At 41.0% G+C, this 16418-nt stretch overlaps 1 protein-coding gene across 2 annotated transcripts in view; it reads right to left on the bottom strand.

The window, feature by feature from the left end:
• The window catches only part of jag2b (jagged canonical Notch ligand 2b), a 125308-nt gene that overhangs the window by 76376 nt on the left and 32514 nt on the right, over positions 1 to 16418 (bottom strand). For both annotated transcript variants that reach the window (XM_088324799.1, XM_088324800.1), the window contains exon 3: positions 9208 to 9262. In XM_088324799.1, the coding sequence (XP_088180925.1) occupies positions 9208 to 9262 (55 nt within the window). The remainder of the gene's footprint in view (positions 1 to 9207; positions 9263 to 16418) is intronic.

Here is a 16418-nt window from a genome sequence, read left to right as displayed (position 1 = left end):
GACGCGGGAGGTTTGCGTTTGTATGTAGGGAGGGGTAGGGGAGTTGCGTAGGGAAGGGAGGCTAGCGAGGAAGGAGGATGTGATGCTGGGAGAGAGGAATCTCACCGACATGCTGCCTGCCTCTTACGTAGGACAAGACAGGAGGCGGATGCTGACTCAGGCTAGGATTCGAATACTGTGTCTCACTAATGGCATGCGTGATTTACAGACACTTTTTGACCGTTTGTCTAAAGTGGTAGCGTTCCCCGATAAAATGGAGCATTCAGCAAATAGACAGGTGGCGCTATAACCTAAAGATGGCATCTCAAACTCAATTTACCTGGGGGTTGCCAGAGTTGGGTCGGGGTATGGTGGAGCTGCATCAGGTTTTCCACAAGATAAAGAAAATGCACTATTCTACATACATATATACTATACATATATATATATATATATATATATATATATAATATACATATAGTTTTTTTTCACGCACAAAATAAAATCTTAACATAAAAAGTAACCGTATTAAGAATCGATAAGAAAATAAACAAATCTATATCAATCAATGTTGGGCACGTTACTTTAAAAACAGTATTTATAGTTACTATTTCTTCCAAAAAGTAACAGCGGTATCATAACGGGATTAGACGCTCCTCTACTTACGACCATTCGACTTGTGAAAAACGGTAGATACAAACATTTTTTTCGGGATATCGAAAAATATCTGGACATTGCTGTAAGTTAGATTTTGTATTGTGTGCAACTTTTCCAAATACAGGACAGTACTGTAGTGCTTCTTTCCGCCACTACCGGAGTGTGGCGCTGTGAGAGCTCACCCAGCATCAGCCCTGAAGAAGAAATCCGCTTCCTTTTCCTAGTTTGTGTGTGAACATAGTATACTGTATCTCCAGCGCGCTAAGAACTTTGACTTTTATTGTTTAATATCTCCTGCATCCATTCAATATGGTTGGTGTAAAGTGTAAGGAAGAGAAGAGCCGTTTCATTTGAAATGAAAGTGGAATAAGAAAGCTTGATGTGGTTGAGAAAATGATGGATTACTTTTTTTCGGCCACTTTCTACCACGGAGGAGGAAGTCGCCTAACTTTTGAAGCCCATCTTCCAAAAGTAAGTTAAACTTCACTTTATAGAGCATATTATTTATGAAAAGTTTATTTTTTTAGTACAAAAGAATACAAGGTTACCTATACACGCCTTAAACATACAAAATCTAGCACTGGAGCAACTTACAAACAAATTCAACTTACGATCGTCTGGAACCTCGTTCGTAAGTAGGGCACCGTCTGTATATGATATATTGGACTTAACCAATATATGGCGGCGCCCCTGTTCGGCTGCATCGGCTCGCAACAGTTTTTTACACGCCGGCCATAAGACCCAGTCTTCGACTCAGTTTTGACGGCGCACAAAGTCGGCTCGAACTGCAGATTAAGATACAATGTTTTTTTTGCTGGATATGCGATCATTCAGATATCAAGCGCTCGGTGCTACGACCACTCGGGAGAGTTTATTAGCCACGAACTGCTATGTCAACAAGACCCAGCGGCCTACAAAGCAGTGAAGCAGAGTGGCAAGACAGTGGCGTGACCGCCGGACGAGGAAGCGAGGTTGTCGGGCCGGGCTAAAGTCTAAACCCTGCAAAACGCCTCTCCCATCCATTTTCCTCTCCAACGTTCGCTCTCTGGACAATAAACTGGACCGTTTAACAACTGGAAGTGGCATCGAACCGCGAGATGACAAACTGTTGCACTAAAATTCTGACGAAGACATGGTTAATCTTATCTATCCCGGCTGACGCTCAAGGAAACTGTGCGGGTCAGATGTATAGACATTTCGTTCTGTATACACTTGAACACGAATTACAATAAAGTAAATCTGAATCTGAATCTGAACAAGCACTCTGTTCTGTTTTTAGAAATCATTCATTCATTTGCTTATCTTTGTTTTGGTTCGGTTGAGAAAAAGGTCGGATCGCTTTTTTTCGGCCACTTTTTACCACGGAGGCAGACCTGTTGAAGCGCATCTTCCAAAAGTAAGTTAAACTTCACTTCATTTATCTTTATAGAGCATATTAATGATTGAAATGTTTATTTTTCAGTACAAAACAATACAGGATACGTATACAAGCCTTAAAAATACTTATAAAAACCTTAAACATACAAAATCTAGCACTGAAGCAACTTACGAACAAATTCAACTTACAAACGATCGTCCGGAAGTAGTGCAGCGTCTATATATATATATCCATCCATCCATCTCTATCGATCGATAGAGATATATATACACACCAAAAGCAACAAAACATAAATATTATCCTCAAGTGTCATTCAAAATATATACTGACAAAATTTTGAAATCACTGAATGAAAACGGCTACTTTGTTACTAAAAACGTGCTTGTAACAGCATTAATGTGACTTCTGTGTTGAACTTAGGAGCGTTAAATTGTGGCATCGACGCCTAAAAAGGGGCGGAGTTTGCGTTCTGCTCGGCTCTAACGGGAAAGACCTCTAAAAGTTCCGTAGTAACACCTGCAGTTTAAATGTAATACTTATCAGACATACAGCAGTGGGAAAACGGTAGTTTGTCCTCCTACAGAAAACCATATTGAAAGAAAGCTATTTCCATCCTCTATTTTTTCTTCTTCAATTTGTAATCTTTGGAAAAGTGCCCGGGAGCCACTCCGCTCCTGAGCAGTGGGTCGCCGACCTTGGCTCTCGATATTGGTAATTGAGCGAAACACTAATCCTTAACTCGCGTTGCAGTGTGGTCGACGCGAGGAGAAAAAATAAGGGGGATCTTTGCCATCGGATATTACCTAAAGCAATCCGTTCTAAATATGTTTTCCTATTTATTAGGGTAAACAATGTTCTTTAGTCAGGATTAGATTGTATCACAATACTAAGGCGCCAATAAGATTCATATCACGAATCCCGATAACTGCAGTTTTACAAGTATTGCGATCAGATAAAAATGAAACCGGCCTTCTCTTACTTTCACCATTTTCATGCTGCACTAATAAAAAACTGCTAGGACAAGCGTAGAGTTAGTCTCTAACATTCTGGAACAGTGTTAGACAGACTTATAGAAAGAAAATATACAGGCCTCTTCCAATATAATTCATAAAATATTCTACTTTCAACTTTTTAAGGAAGCCTCAAACAACACACCCCGTTAGGTTACGAATTAGCGCAATTAGCCCCCACTTTGATAGACATTTCTAAAATAGCAACATGGCTAGATGGCTTACTAAATAGCTAAAAGTGTAGCTTGATATTTAGCTAGAATGGAAAACGGGGTGAAAAACTAAATGGGGAGCTGGATAGCTAGCTAAAACAGTGTATGCCAACGAAATAGCCAGATAGAAAGCTACAAAAAAAAGAAAAAAAAGCTAGATAGCTATCTGGAAGGGAGGCCCACATTCAGCTTGATAACTAGCAAAAACGGTAAAATGTTAGCTAAATAGCAGGCAAGAATAAAATTACATTAAAAAAGGTTGACTAGATAGTTTGCAAAATAGCTAAAAGTGTAGCCTGGTAGTTAGTTAGAACAGTAAACAGGTAAGAAAAACTAAAAGGGAGCTAGGTATCTAGGTAAGAGCCAAAGAAATAGCCAGATAGAAAGCTAAAAGTGTAGCTTGATGGTTAGCTAGAACGCAAAACGCTCAAAAAACTAAATGGGAGCTGGATAGCTAACTAAAACAGTGAAAGCCAATGAAATAGCCAGATAGAAAACTAAAAAAAAGAAGAAAAAAAGCTAGATAGCTATCTGGAAGGGAGGCCCACATTTAGCTTGATAACTAGCAAAAAAGATAAAATGTTAGCTAAATTGCAGGCAAAAATAAAATAAAATTTTAAAAAAGCGAGCCTGCTAAATAGCTAAAAAGGTAGCTTGATAGCTAGATAATTAAACTAAATGTGAGCTAGATATGTTGATAAAAGTGTAGAAAGTCATCTAAATAGCCTGATAAAAGGATAAAAAAAAGCTAGCTAGCTAAAAAGGAGGCCAACATTTAGCTAGATAACTAACAAAACGGTAAAAAGCTACATAGCTAAAAAGAGTAATAAGGCATCTAAATAGCCAGATAGAAACCCCAAAATAGCTGGCTTGCTAAAAAGGAGGCCAACATTTCGCTAAATAACTAACAAAAAGGTAAAAAGCTTGATGGTTATCTTAAAGGGTAAAATGTAATCTAAATGACCAGACAGAAAGCTAAAAAAAAGGCTAGTTAGCTAGCTAGGTAGAAAGAAGGCCAAAATTCTGCTTGGTAACTAGCACAAAGGTAAAAAGCTAAATAGCTAGCTAAAAGAGTAGAAGGCCATCTAAATAGCGAGACAGAAAGCTAAAAACAAGGCCAGATAGCTAACTTGAAAGGAGGTCAAAATTTTGCTTGATATGTAGCACAAAGGTAAAATCTAAATAGCTAGCTAAAAGAGTAAAATACCATCTAAATACCCAGATAGAAAGCTAAAAAGAACTGGTTAGTTAAAAAGAATGCCAACATTTACCTTGTAACTCGCAAAACGGTAAAATGTTATCAGGATAGCGTGCAAAAAAATGTAAAAAGCTAACTAAATAGCTAAAAAGTAATATAGCAAGCTACAAAGTTAAAATGATTGCCAGATAATTCGTTATAAAAACAGCTTTATAATAGTTTGTTGTATTTCCTGTCAAACAAATCAATAAAGAGGAGTGAACACTAATATTTAATAGACTAAAAGAAATTCATTGTACTCTCTAAAAAAAATTGCTTAAAATAAATTATTAATACTGGGATACTTTTTGGTCCATGAACTGGAATTTATTTATTTGAACTTTTCATGTCACAACTTATGTTATTAATATGTTATTACCAGGTTAAATACTAAGAAAAACTAGGAAATCACAATGACCCAGCTATTTTCAGAAGAGGTCCGCGGGCAACTCATCTGGGGCACCGCTCTCAAGAAACCGGAGACGACCGCCGACAAGCTAATCGCGGCTATGATGTCCATTTCTATTTCTTCTCCATTGTCTGCCATCCTGAATGCTTTTGATGTCTTGGACTAAACAGGATGCTACCCGCTAAAACGAAGGGGATGTGAAGAAAAGAGGAGAGGCATCCATCCACGGACCCGACACTGACGTGCGGAAACGAGAGTTGTTGGGATCAATAAAATGCTCCGAGCGACATTTATAGTCCTCAAAAGATTCCTCCGATAATGAGCTGGACGGGAACGGGAAAAGGGGGATGCACGACGGAGATTTACGAAGGAAAACAGGATACAGCTGGGCAGGCGCAGACCATAGACCTTGCTTCTTAAACTGCGTACGGACTGTCTTGGGAGGCTAATATATCCGATATATCCGCAGTTTTCTACGCAATGGAGAGGCAAACCACATCAGGCCCGAACACCTGCTAAACTTGCTAACTTACAAGGTAAATGTAAATGGTCTGCATTTCTATAGCGCTTTTCAAGTCAATGAAGCCCCCCCAAAGCGCTTTACAATGTGCTTCACACTTACCCATTCACACACACACTCACACAATAGCGCCGACCTGCTTATTGGGGGCATTAGGGATTCGGTGTCTTGCCCAAAGACACTTCGACATATAACACAGAGGAGCCGGGAATCGAACCTGCGATCTCTTGATCCCAAGACGAGCGCTCTACCTCCTGAGCTAATGCCCATTTAGTGCAATCTAATTTCACTTGAGAATTTTTTGTTATAATGGAGAGGTCAAATGAGAGGGTTGACATTTCAGTTTATTCGGCGATGTGATTTGACTAAAGTGAAATTATCTGAAAATTAGCCGGGGGTCTGGGGGCCGCGGGCACCCAGCTAGGTCCAGGGCAGTGCCCTGGTGGGGGGACAAGTGGGGCGAAGCCCCCCGGAGCTCATGGGTTTTCCGTGTTTTTAAGTACTTTCAATGCACTCAGATGACAAAGAAATAGACAAAACAACAGCATAAATTTTCAATGTATATTGAACTATCCCATATAAAATTACAGTTTAAGTCAACTCAAAATCAGTCACATTAAAAAACATTGGACTGCCTTTGCTTTTAAAAACTATCACTGAGAATATCATCATATCTAACTCATGTGATTACTAAGTTAACACATAAATCATGTTGAAGAGTTCAAATTTCATGAACAAATAATTGTATCATGACCAAATGAAAAGTAACTCATAATAGAACATACCACAAATGTCTTTGTTATAGCAGAAGATGTTATCTATAAATGAAAATACAATAATTATAGGCCCTACAGTAAAGTGTTGGTGTAATGTACACATGAAAATCTATTATTGTAATTGTTAAATATTTATGTCCATTTTTATTACGTTATAATATTTTCGAAAAAAAGGGGAAAACTGTCAAATAAATTTGAAAAGTTTACCACCTACCTCAAAATTCACGACTCTATCAGCAACTGGTACAGGTTGTTGGGGTGGATCACGTCTCTCTATTACCGCTTCCGATTGTGATGTCAATAAGGGATGGAGGCCGTAAAGTTTTGGAGTTTTCGTTTGGGCACCGAAACTTCCAGCGATGGAATCATTTGTTGTTCTTGACTGGAGTTCTTTCACGTGTTTTTTGCTCTTTGCGTGACTTTCAAGAGCTTTGAAACCTCTCCCACCATAGTCAATGGTATCATGGCACCAAATGGAAAGCGCTTTCCCGGCACGATCGATCTTCCGAATAAAGTCACTGAACAAATTCGTCACAGTCTTCTTTCTACATTTGTAGATAATTCCTTCTCCAACCAGTCCCATCGAAACTTGTTTTTTACAATCTTATCAATTTCTTTAACTCGCGGAGCATCTTTGCGTTCGATCACGGACATCTTTCTTTAAACACCCGGCAAAAACGTGTGAGAAATGAACAATGGCATACTCCTATAACAAGCGCGTTTATTGGTCAACACGGAGACTTCAACCAATCGCAAGTACGTTTCATTTCAGTTACGGAAACACTAAAATGGAATGCTGTAGAGACGAAATCGGATTTTTTACCACTTAAAAAATCGGAAATTTTAAAATTTTATTTTTGGAGATAAAAAAAGCGGAATTCCGCAAATTAGCGGAAAAATCACATCCCTGGTTTATTGTGATTTTGTGTGTTATACTGCCTTATTTGTAGATAAGAGTGGGTCCCGAGAAAGTTAGCGATAAGGGGAAGGAAAAGTGGAAAATAGTGACAAAAACGATTGAGTGGAAGAAGGAAATGATTGTGAAATACGAAAATGGTAGTGTCGGCCACCGAATAGCTGCATAAAGGTACAGTAGTTTGAAGTTGTTAAGATTTGTATTTTCATGTCACAGTTGCCATGGCCGCGGCCCATTAACAGACTGGCCCTCTGTCTTTTCAAGCTGAGTGCGGTCTCTCTTACTTTGTCAGTCCGTCAACAAACCCGTGCCCTGCAAGACGAGGTTTCCGACTAGGTCCCGTTTTCCTGTTTGTATTTCCAGTCCGGTATTGTTCAACCTCTTGGTCCCAAGACGAACCCTCTACCTCCTGGGCCAATGCCGCCCTGATCTCTTCTTCTTGTTGTTCAGTCAATCGGCTCGTTTGAAAAGGACTACAACTCATTTTACTGAGATTTTGTTGGTTTTATTTCCTTTGTACGCCCAGGATAATGGGTCCCAAGAAAGTTAGTGATACGGGGAAGGAAATGTGGAAAACAGTGACAACGATCGAGTCAAAGGAGGAAACGATTGTGGAATACAAAAATGGTGTACGAAGCTCTGTTGGAGTGTAAATGGTTTCAAAACATGATATTTTTTTAGCTTTTTTACCAGTATATTTATCCTTATATTAACTACATTGTTCGAATCTTTGGGCAGTGGGCAGGGGACACCCTGAACTGGTTGCCAGTCGGTCGCAGACGGACAACTCACTCGCTCATTCACAATTTGGTTAGGCCAATTAACTTGACATACATGTTTTTGGAATGTAGAGGAAACCGGAGTGCCCGGAGGAAACTCATGCAAGCACGGGGAAGACATGCAAACTCCCCAAAGGAAGGCTGGTCTCTGGATTGGAACCCATGACCTCACAGCTGTTCCGCGGACACGCTAACCACTCAACTAGCGTTCCGCTGTAAATGTCCATAATTCATCCATCCATCACCTGCACCGTTTATCCTCAGTAGGGTTGCGGGGGTGCTGGAGCCCATCCCAGCTATCTCCAGGCAATGGGCAGGGGACACCCTGAACTAGTTGCCAGCCAGTCGCAGGGCACACAGAGAGACAGACAACTCACTCGCTCATTCACCTAGGGACAATTTGGTTATGCCAATTAACCTGACATGCATGTTTTTAGGATGTGAGGGGAAACCAGAGTGCCCGGAGGAATCCCACCTAAGCACGGGGAAAATAAAAACTCCGCACTGTTCGCTGGATTGGAACCCATGACCTCAGAGCTGTTCCGCGGATGCGCTAACCACTCAACTAGCGTGCCGCTGTAAATGTCCATAATTCATACGTAATAATTTCACAACTACACAATCCACAGTGCCCTGTTTCGATGTAGCATGCACCTTTCCTCTAAACATGACAGCACCATAGAAATTAATGCCAGCTTCCCCAGGGAAGAAGAAATGCAACGGCAAGGTCAGGTGCCACTTTTAAGCATACATTTTGAGAAACATGGCAACGTTTTCCAGCATTTCCAAACACTTCACCCAAAATTCAAGCACTTTTCAATCCTTGAAAACACAATATTATAAGTCAAGTGTTTTTTTAAGGATTTCAAGCACCCGTTCGAACCTGTGAGCTCTACAAAAAACAAGTAAATCATTCTCGACTCTAGAAGGGAAAGCAAGGACCCAACTCCACTCTCTATCGATGGGAATTGTGTAGAGTCCATTTTTGGGTGTGCGCATCTCCAAGGACCTATCCTGGTCTGCAAACTACATCCTGGGTACAAAAGCGAGGATAGTGATAATGTTTTTGTCTGGAATTTAAACATATGTTTGTTTGTCTGTCCACTCAAGAGAAGGCAGTCAGGTAGGTTACCTTAGATGTGAACAATGCCCCAAAAAAGCTGACTCGGCACTTTTGCGGCTCAGCATTTTCCCATAAAAACATTCCACTCTCCAAGGCAAGAACAACATGAAATATCAACACCCTCTTTTACAGTCAGATAAGTTACCCCAGATGTGAAAACTGCCGCATTTTATGGTAATCATGTCAGTGTTAGTGCTGTTGTTTCACTTACTGCTCCCGGTAGTGTTGTCCCAATCCCAGGCCTCCACGATTAAGGTGTACGTCCGCTGACAAACAAAAAAAAAAACAGTTATTTTCGTGTGTTGAATTTAGAACCATGTGCATACATTTCAGTTTTGTAGTTTAAAGGAGTTCCCAAATACTAAACATAGTTTTGGCATAAATCTTGTATATAGTGGTACCTCTACTTACGATTGTCTCTACATGATCAAGTTTCAGGTTACAGAGTACATGAACAGGAAAATATTGCCTTTAGTTACAAAGGTGTTTCAGAATACGAAGAAAAATACAGTACAAGACGCGCTGTATCCTGAATGTAAACAAACAGACTGTGAACCCCAGCATGCTCTTCGTGTCACTGTCACAGTTCAGAGATCGGAGACCAGGAGGAGGGGTTCTGGCAAGATACCGGGGAGGAGGATGCAGCAATCATTAAATCAGGTTAAGGTTAAGACATTTTTAGCAAAATGTCCTTAGCGGAAAAATGTGAGGCAGGCCTGCCAAAAAACAGGCAGTGAGCAGTCTGGCTAACCAAAAACCAACAATGAAAACCGGGAACTGCTAGAGCGATCAACAAAAACCCTGCCTGGAAAAGAAACAAAGATGAACACAGAAAAACTGACGCCAACGCCAAGCTGACCCTGAAACAGCACATCGTGAGCGCTGTTTCGGAGGTAGTCTCACATGTTGTGTTAACGGGATTCGCCATTTTACACATGTTCTGTGTATAACTGAAAAAAAAAAAAAACATTCTGCTTGGCAATACCTTTAAGAGCATAATAGCACCAGAATATAAGTCCCTTTTCTCAGACATGAGCAGACTATCCATCACTAGCTTCCTGTCACCAATTTTTGCAACAATACGTAAGGCGCTCGGATGACGGCATACAATACAGTGTATCCCGTGTCTTCCATTGTGTACAAAGAGGAAGCGTGTGTTTTTTTTCCAAGGTTCCCAGTTACCATACAATGCATCGCCAGTCGGGAAGGCTGTTTGTGTCAATTCCCTTGGAATTTAAACCCGTGAGTAAAATTGTCCGCTAGGCTAAATTTTGCACCTCAGGAAGTCCAGTCATGTTTATTTGTCTAGCCCTTAATCACAATGACTCTCAAAGGGCTGCATAGACCACAGACTATTGCAAACTACAGACTATTATTAAACCATCCCCTGATCTAAAACCTACATTAGGGCAAGGAAAAAACTCAAAAACCTCAGTCAAGTCATGTTTATTTATCTAGCCCTTAATCACAAGGAGTCTCAAAGTGCTGCACTGACTAAGGACTATTGCAAACTACAAACTACTATGACACCTTCCCCTGATCTAAAACCTAGATGAGGGAAAACGCAAGGAAAAACGCCAAAACCTCAGTCAAGTTTTTATGTACATACATTAATCACAAGGAGCTCACAAGGAGTCTTTGAGGAGTCTGAGTCTTTGAGGGCTGCACAGACCACAAATTATTGCAAACTACATTATAACACCATCTCCTGATCTAAAACCGACATGAGGGCAAGGAAAAACTCAGAAACCTCAGTCAAGTCAGGTTTTTTTGTATAGTCCTTAATCACAATGAGTCTCAAAGGGCTGCACAGCCAACAGACTATTACAAACTACAGACTATTATGACACCATCCCCTGATCTAAGACCTAGATGAGAGCAAGGAAAAACTCAAAAACCTCAGTCAAGTCATGTTTATATTTTAGCCCTTAATCACAAGGATGCACAGACCACAGACCATTGAAAACTACAGAAGATTATGACACCATCCCCTGATCTGAAATCAACATGAAAGCAAGGAAAACCCTCAAAAACCTCAGTCAAGTCAAGTCATGTTTATTTGTATAGCCCTTAATCACAAGGAGTCTCAAAGGGCTGGTCGTGAAAAAAAATAAAATAAAATAAATATATATATATATATATATATATATATGTGTGTGTCTATACAGTATAAGTTTGAAGCCTGAAGAATGGCACTATGTCAAAAACCAGGGGGCCGTTTCTTTTGCAAGGTACTGTATATACATTTTTGCTACGTTGCCGACAAAACAATCGCCCGCCTACAAGTTGGAAAGGCTAAAATGAGCGTGGGCTGAAGGGGGAGTGAGGAGAGTCAGGCTTCGATACGGTATGTAAGAAATTGGCCTAAAAGGCTTGGAGGATAAATGAACTCATCGAGGAGCTCCATTAAGGAGGTCACTTTGCCAATATTAGCTACACTGTTAAGAGCTGAATTCGTGATGCATTTGTCCTTCCTTGTCAAACAATGAGGGGTAACCAATGACTAGCCAATGGGATTATTTTGTTTTATTTGCTGCAATCACGCCATGCAACCGATCCAGATGAGCCAAAAGTGCATTTTCGCCTTCGAAAATTAAAACCCGGATTGACTGTCCGGTGCAGCAGCTCTAAGCTACTTATTTCAGTGTTTTCCCGTTTGACTCAAAATTGTCATGGTGGATGGTGATGGTTTCAACAACTGACGTCTCTCGATTTTAACATTTTAATACTTTTGTTCTTTAACATTTTAACGCCCGACTTTTGTTCTTCGGACTGCATTAATTAAATTTCAAATACGTTTGTCAGGTCCAGTCTGGTATGACACCCAAATTCTTTCATAGCGAAATATACAGAAATATAATGTACAATGCTTGTCATCAAAACCATATTGGCTTGAATTTTACTAGAATCTTACCGAGGCGAGTCAGAATCTGTATAGTACAAATGTCCGGCGAGCTTTTGAAAATGTTCCTGCACCACGGTGGTACTGCTATGCTACGGCGAGGTCCGCTTTGCAAGTAGTCTTGGCAAAATTCTTGATGTAGACACAGTCGTTTCTGTATAGACTAATGCGCATGCGCTACTCTCGGCAGATATTATAGAGAGGCCTCACTCTGTCGGAAAAACACATCTGACGACAACGCAATTCATCTTCGACTATTTCTATTATCGATATTTGTCGATTAATTTTTGCGGCCCTACAGAACGCAGTCTTCCTGTACAGAATGAGTGGAGTCCGATGAGTTGGCATTCTCGCACACCCACCCACGTGCTCCGATTGAGGAGGGGCTTGGTGGAAAGGTCAGAAGCCGAGCGACATTGTTGGATGATCTATGTTCACGTCAAATAATCTATCATTCGGGCCGCATCTGTTGTGCGTCTGCTCTGGTTTTTGGATGTTGGCGCAACTGCCGTGAGCCTCCTGCTCTCCAGACCCTCTGTGAGTCTAAACCTGGAGTTGCTCGAGGCCCGAATAAGAGTTGCTTTTGGCATCAATTATTTACGGTAAGGGCAGCACGGCGGGGCAGTGGTTAGTGCGTGTGCGGCACAGTTCTGAGGTCAGGAGATCAAACTTTCTTGTGTGGAGTTTGCATGTTCTCCCCGTGCTTGCGTGGGTTTCCTCCCATATTCCAAAGACATGCATGTCAGGGTTAATTGGCCTAACCGAATTGAATAAGCGAGTGAGTTGTCTGTCCCTGTGTGCCCTGCGACTGGCTGGCAACCAGTTCAGGGTGTCCTCTGCCCTAAGATAGGTGGGATGGGCTCCAGCACCCCCGCGACCCTACTGAGGATAAGCGGTGAAGATAATGGATGGATGGATGGATATTTACGGTATAAATGAAGATCCTCGACGATCTTCGGTAACTACGGGAGCGTGACCGATTTTAAGTGGCTTATTTGATGATATGGGTCTGAGATGTTATCTTATCAATGTTATTAAATCATCAAACGTCACAAATGCGGCAAAGCTGTTGTCAGTACAGCAGGTCTTGCGGTTTCGTCAAATTTTGTCTTGAAAAAAAGAAAAACCAATTTGCTTTCATGGCTCTTTGAGTCGAAAAGGTTCCCGACCCCTGTTCTAGTGTCTCCACAATAAACGCCCCCCCACCACCATACACACACCCATCGCCAGACAAGCCAACTTAATCCTGCAGCAAGCAGCCTACCGGCTTGTTGACACCCCCCCCTCTTGACTTGCCCCCCTCCCCATTTCAACAACACAGATCAGCCACCTCCTCCCCGCAATTTCTCTCCCGCTTGGTTGGAGTGATGTCCGCGAGTCATAACGCTTCTTTGACCGGCCCGTGCAAACTCCTCCCACGGTCTCATTTACAATTGGCGACATTACAGTAGAGGTTACATCGCGGATACTACGACTGTCTCCTACGGTGACGCAATTATTGCTATTTAGGTCAGACTGTTGCCTAGCAGTGAGCCCTGCAGCACACCGACGAGATTACTCTCCGCCGGGGACGGCGGGCAGAATTTTCCGCATTTTGCCCCAACGCGACAACGGACAGGGTTGCCTAGCAACCGGCACATGCGAATATTGGCTCGATCCCTCCTCCGAAATGACGATCTTGGGAGGTGTCCGCAGTTCGGACGGGCGGATCGGTCTGAATATCGAAAGTATCGATCAAATCCAAGTACTGCCTTTCGTCTTACGGTCAATACTGTCTTCCCATTTTAACTAGATAGATACTTGATTCATCCCGTAGGGAAATTCACACTTCCAGCAGTATCCTTGTGTTGAAAAAAAAAAAAAATTAAAAATACCCAATATAACATGTTGCTATAGAGTTTTTAAATGTGGTCTTTTACTCCCCCGGGTGGAGTTAAAGAGCCTCATGGTATGAGGGAGAAATGATCTCCTCAGTCTGTCCGTGTCAGCTACAGTTGTAAGGCTGTCCAACTACCGCTATTATGTAATATTATATATAAATTGTAACTATCAAATTTCAACCAATTGTGGTTATTTTCAAAATAGTGTGTTTTTATAAAAGGTACCGTGTTTTAAGACGCATGTTTATAAATGAAGAAAATTTGTTTTCATTTGAAAAGTGCATCTAACTTAAAAGGTGCATGAGATTCAAACATAAAATGAACATCGATATTAGAGAATCTGGTTTCACTACTCAAATCAATCGATTCATAATTGGTGACCATATGTACAATTATTTCTTCGTAGTTATTTCCGAATGTATTTACCGTAATTCTGGCTCTAAAAAGATGATTAAAGATTGGCAAATTTGGGGTTTTCAGGTGTGCCTTATTGTCTGGAAAATACAATACTATAGATATCTTGTTGTTAGGGTTGTACAGTATAGTTTAACTCTATTTTTAGACTTTTGTTCCGAAACAGTTGTTAAAGTGATTTATATTTTATCGTTTGTACTATTTGCACTTCCTTTTCAAAATATTGTGACATGGAATGTATTGTAGGCGTCATGTTAACCTTGTTATAAATTGTATTTTTGATACATTGCGGCTTTTCTTTTGGTTTCTGTTCTGAAACGGTTGTAATACAAATATATACAGACGTTCCCCTGGTTACGACCATTGGACTATTGAAAAACGGTAGATACGATCATTTTTTTCGGGATCCCGAAAAATATCCGAACATTGCTGTAGTTGGATTTTCCGAGTACAGGACAGTACTGTCGTGCTTCTTTCCGCCGCAACCGGCGAGTGGTGGCGCCATGAATCCTCCCCAAAGAAGAAAATCGACTTCCTCTTCCTAGTTCGTGTGTATACATTCTATACTGTATCTCCAGCGCGCTAAGAACTTTGACATTTTTATTGCTTGATATCTCGTGAGGCAAAAGCAGAATAAGAAAGCTTGATGCGGTTGAGAAAATGTTTTTCTTCCGCCACTTTTTACCACAGAGGAGGAAGTCGCCCAACTCTTGAAGCTCATCTTGCAAAAGTAAGTTAAACTTTACTTTCTTTATCTTTATAGAGCATATTATTCTCTATGTTTATTTTTAGGACAAAACAATACAGGTTACTTATACAAGCCTTAAACATACAAAATAGAGCAACTTACGAACGATTGTCTCGTTCGTAAGTAGGGCAGCGTCTGTATGCTCAATAAAAGGTGTATTTTTCATCGTATACATATTTCCTGTGATCATAATTCGCCACAAAATTAAATAGACTTACTGCTAAATTGAAGACCAGATTAATAATTACCCGTTTCTTCGACTTAACGTTTCAATAAGCAGTGACTATTCGACTAGTAAAACAGTCCTACCCCGGAGTCAATGCGGACCGTGTGTGGCAGGGCAGCGCAAAGCCAGCGACTTGTCTGGTTTCTCACAGACCATCCCAGCCAGTGATTAGCTGGATTAAGTGACAGCTGCCCAAATGCTCAGAACAAGCTAGATGATGGGCAGATAAAGGGAATGGGTGGGGGATGAGAGGCACTCCTGAACAAAGACCCTTGTCCCAACACCGTGACTCACGCCTGTCCCAATCGAAACCATTGTCCGAGACACGGTTTGCCAGTGGGAATTAGCAATCAGCCTTTGCGCTGGCGACCCCTTGTCCAGATTAGCGGGATAAAGTTGCAAAAACGCAATTCAAACTCTAAACATAAGCAATACTCATAAAATGGAAACCCAAATTAAACCTATGATACTTTCCTAGAAGCCTTAAAGAAGGGGCCGCCAACCGTTTCGAAATGAAAAAGAGCTACCCTCAAAAACAAAGGACAAGAGGCACCAGAGGACCGGGTTGCCCACCTCTGATTTAGGTAACGGATGATGTTCTGGTTCGTCGTCCTATTTCGAGGCTTGGACGGAACTGCCTTTATTGTCATTGATATGAATGTGGTGAAACATTGTATGCAATGAGATTAGACTCGGCAATCCGAGGCAAATATGTTCTTAAGTTTAAACTTTAGAAGACACTCAAAATAAGGCGAAAGGACCTCAATGGATTTTGAACTTGCAGGGATCCCGGGAGAAGTGCTTTCAGATAAGAGAATTCCATCCCTTCCTAATTCTTTCCTGTGAGCCCGCTCTTTTTATTAAATCTTCAAGGTTACAAACACCAAACCAGCCCTAAAGGGTGTGGATTTCAAAGAACTGCAACCTGATTGAGCAGTACCCACAATGATGCAATAGTCAAATAAGGAACTGCCATTAAATCTCCCTTGCACTCGTCCGATAGTAACAAAACAAACTTATCACATGTAACATGGACTCATACATAACATAAAAGCAGAAAGAATAGGCAAAAATATTTTTACAATGTAGTTTTTAAGAGACTGACCCAAGTTATAATAATAGTGAATTCTAACAGTGCCATGAAAAGTAGTGGAAAAACATTTGCACCGAGAAAAAAATCCATAATGAGTCGCAATATATATACATATATATTTAGATTTGCGCTCTTGTTTAGGGTAGTGATGGCCCTGTG

Source organism: Urocampus carinirostris, chromosome 20, assembly GCF_059441175.1.
Source record: "Urocampus carinirostris isolate Australia breed hairy pipefish chromosome 20, RoL_Ucar_1.0, whole genome shotgun sequence".
Taxonomy (NCBI): Eukaryota; Metazoa; Chordata; class Actinopteri; order Syngnathiformes; family Syngnathidae; genus Urocampus; species Urocampus carinirostris.
This window is presented reverse-complemented; position numbering and strand designations above follow the sequence as displayed.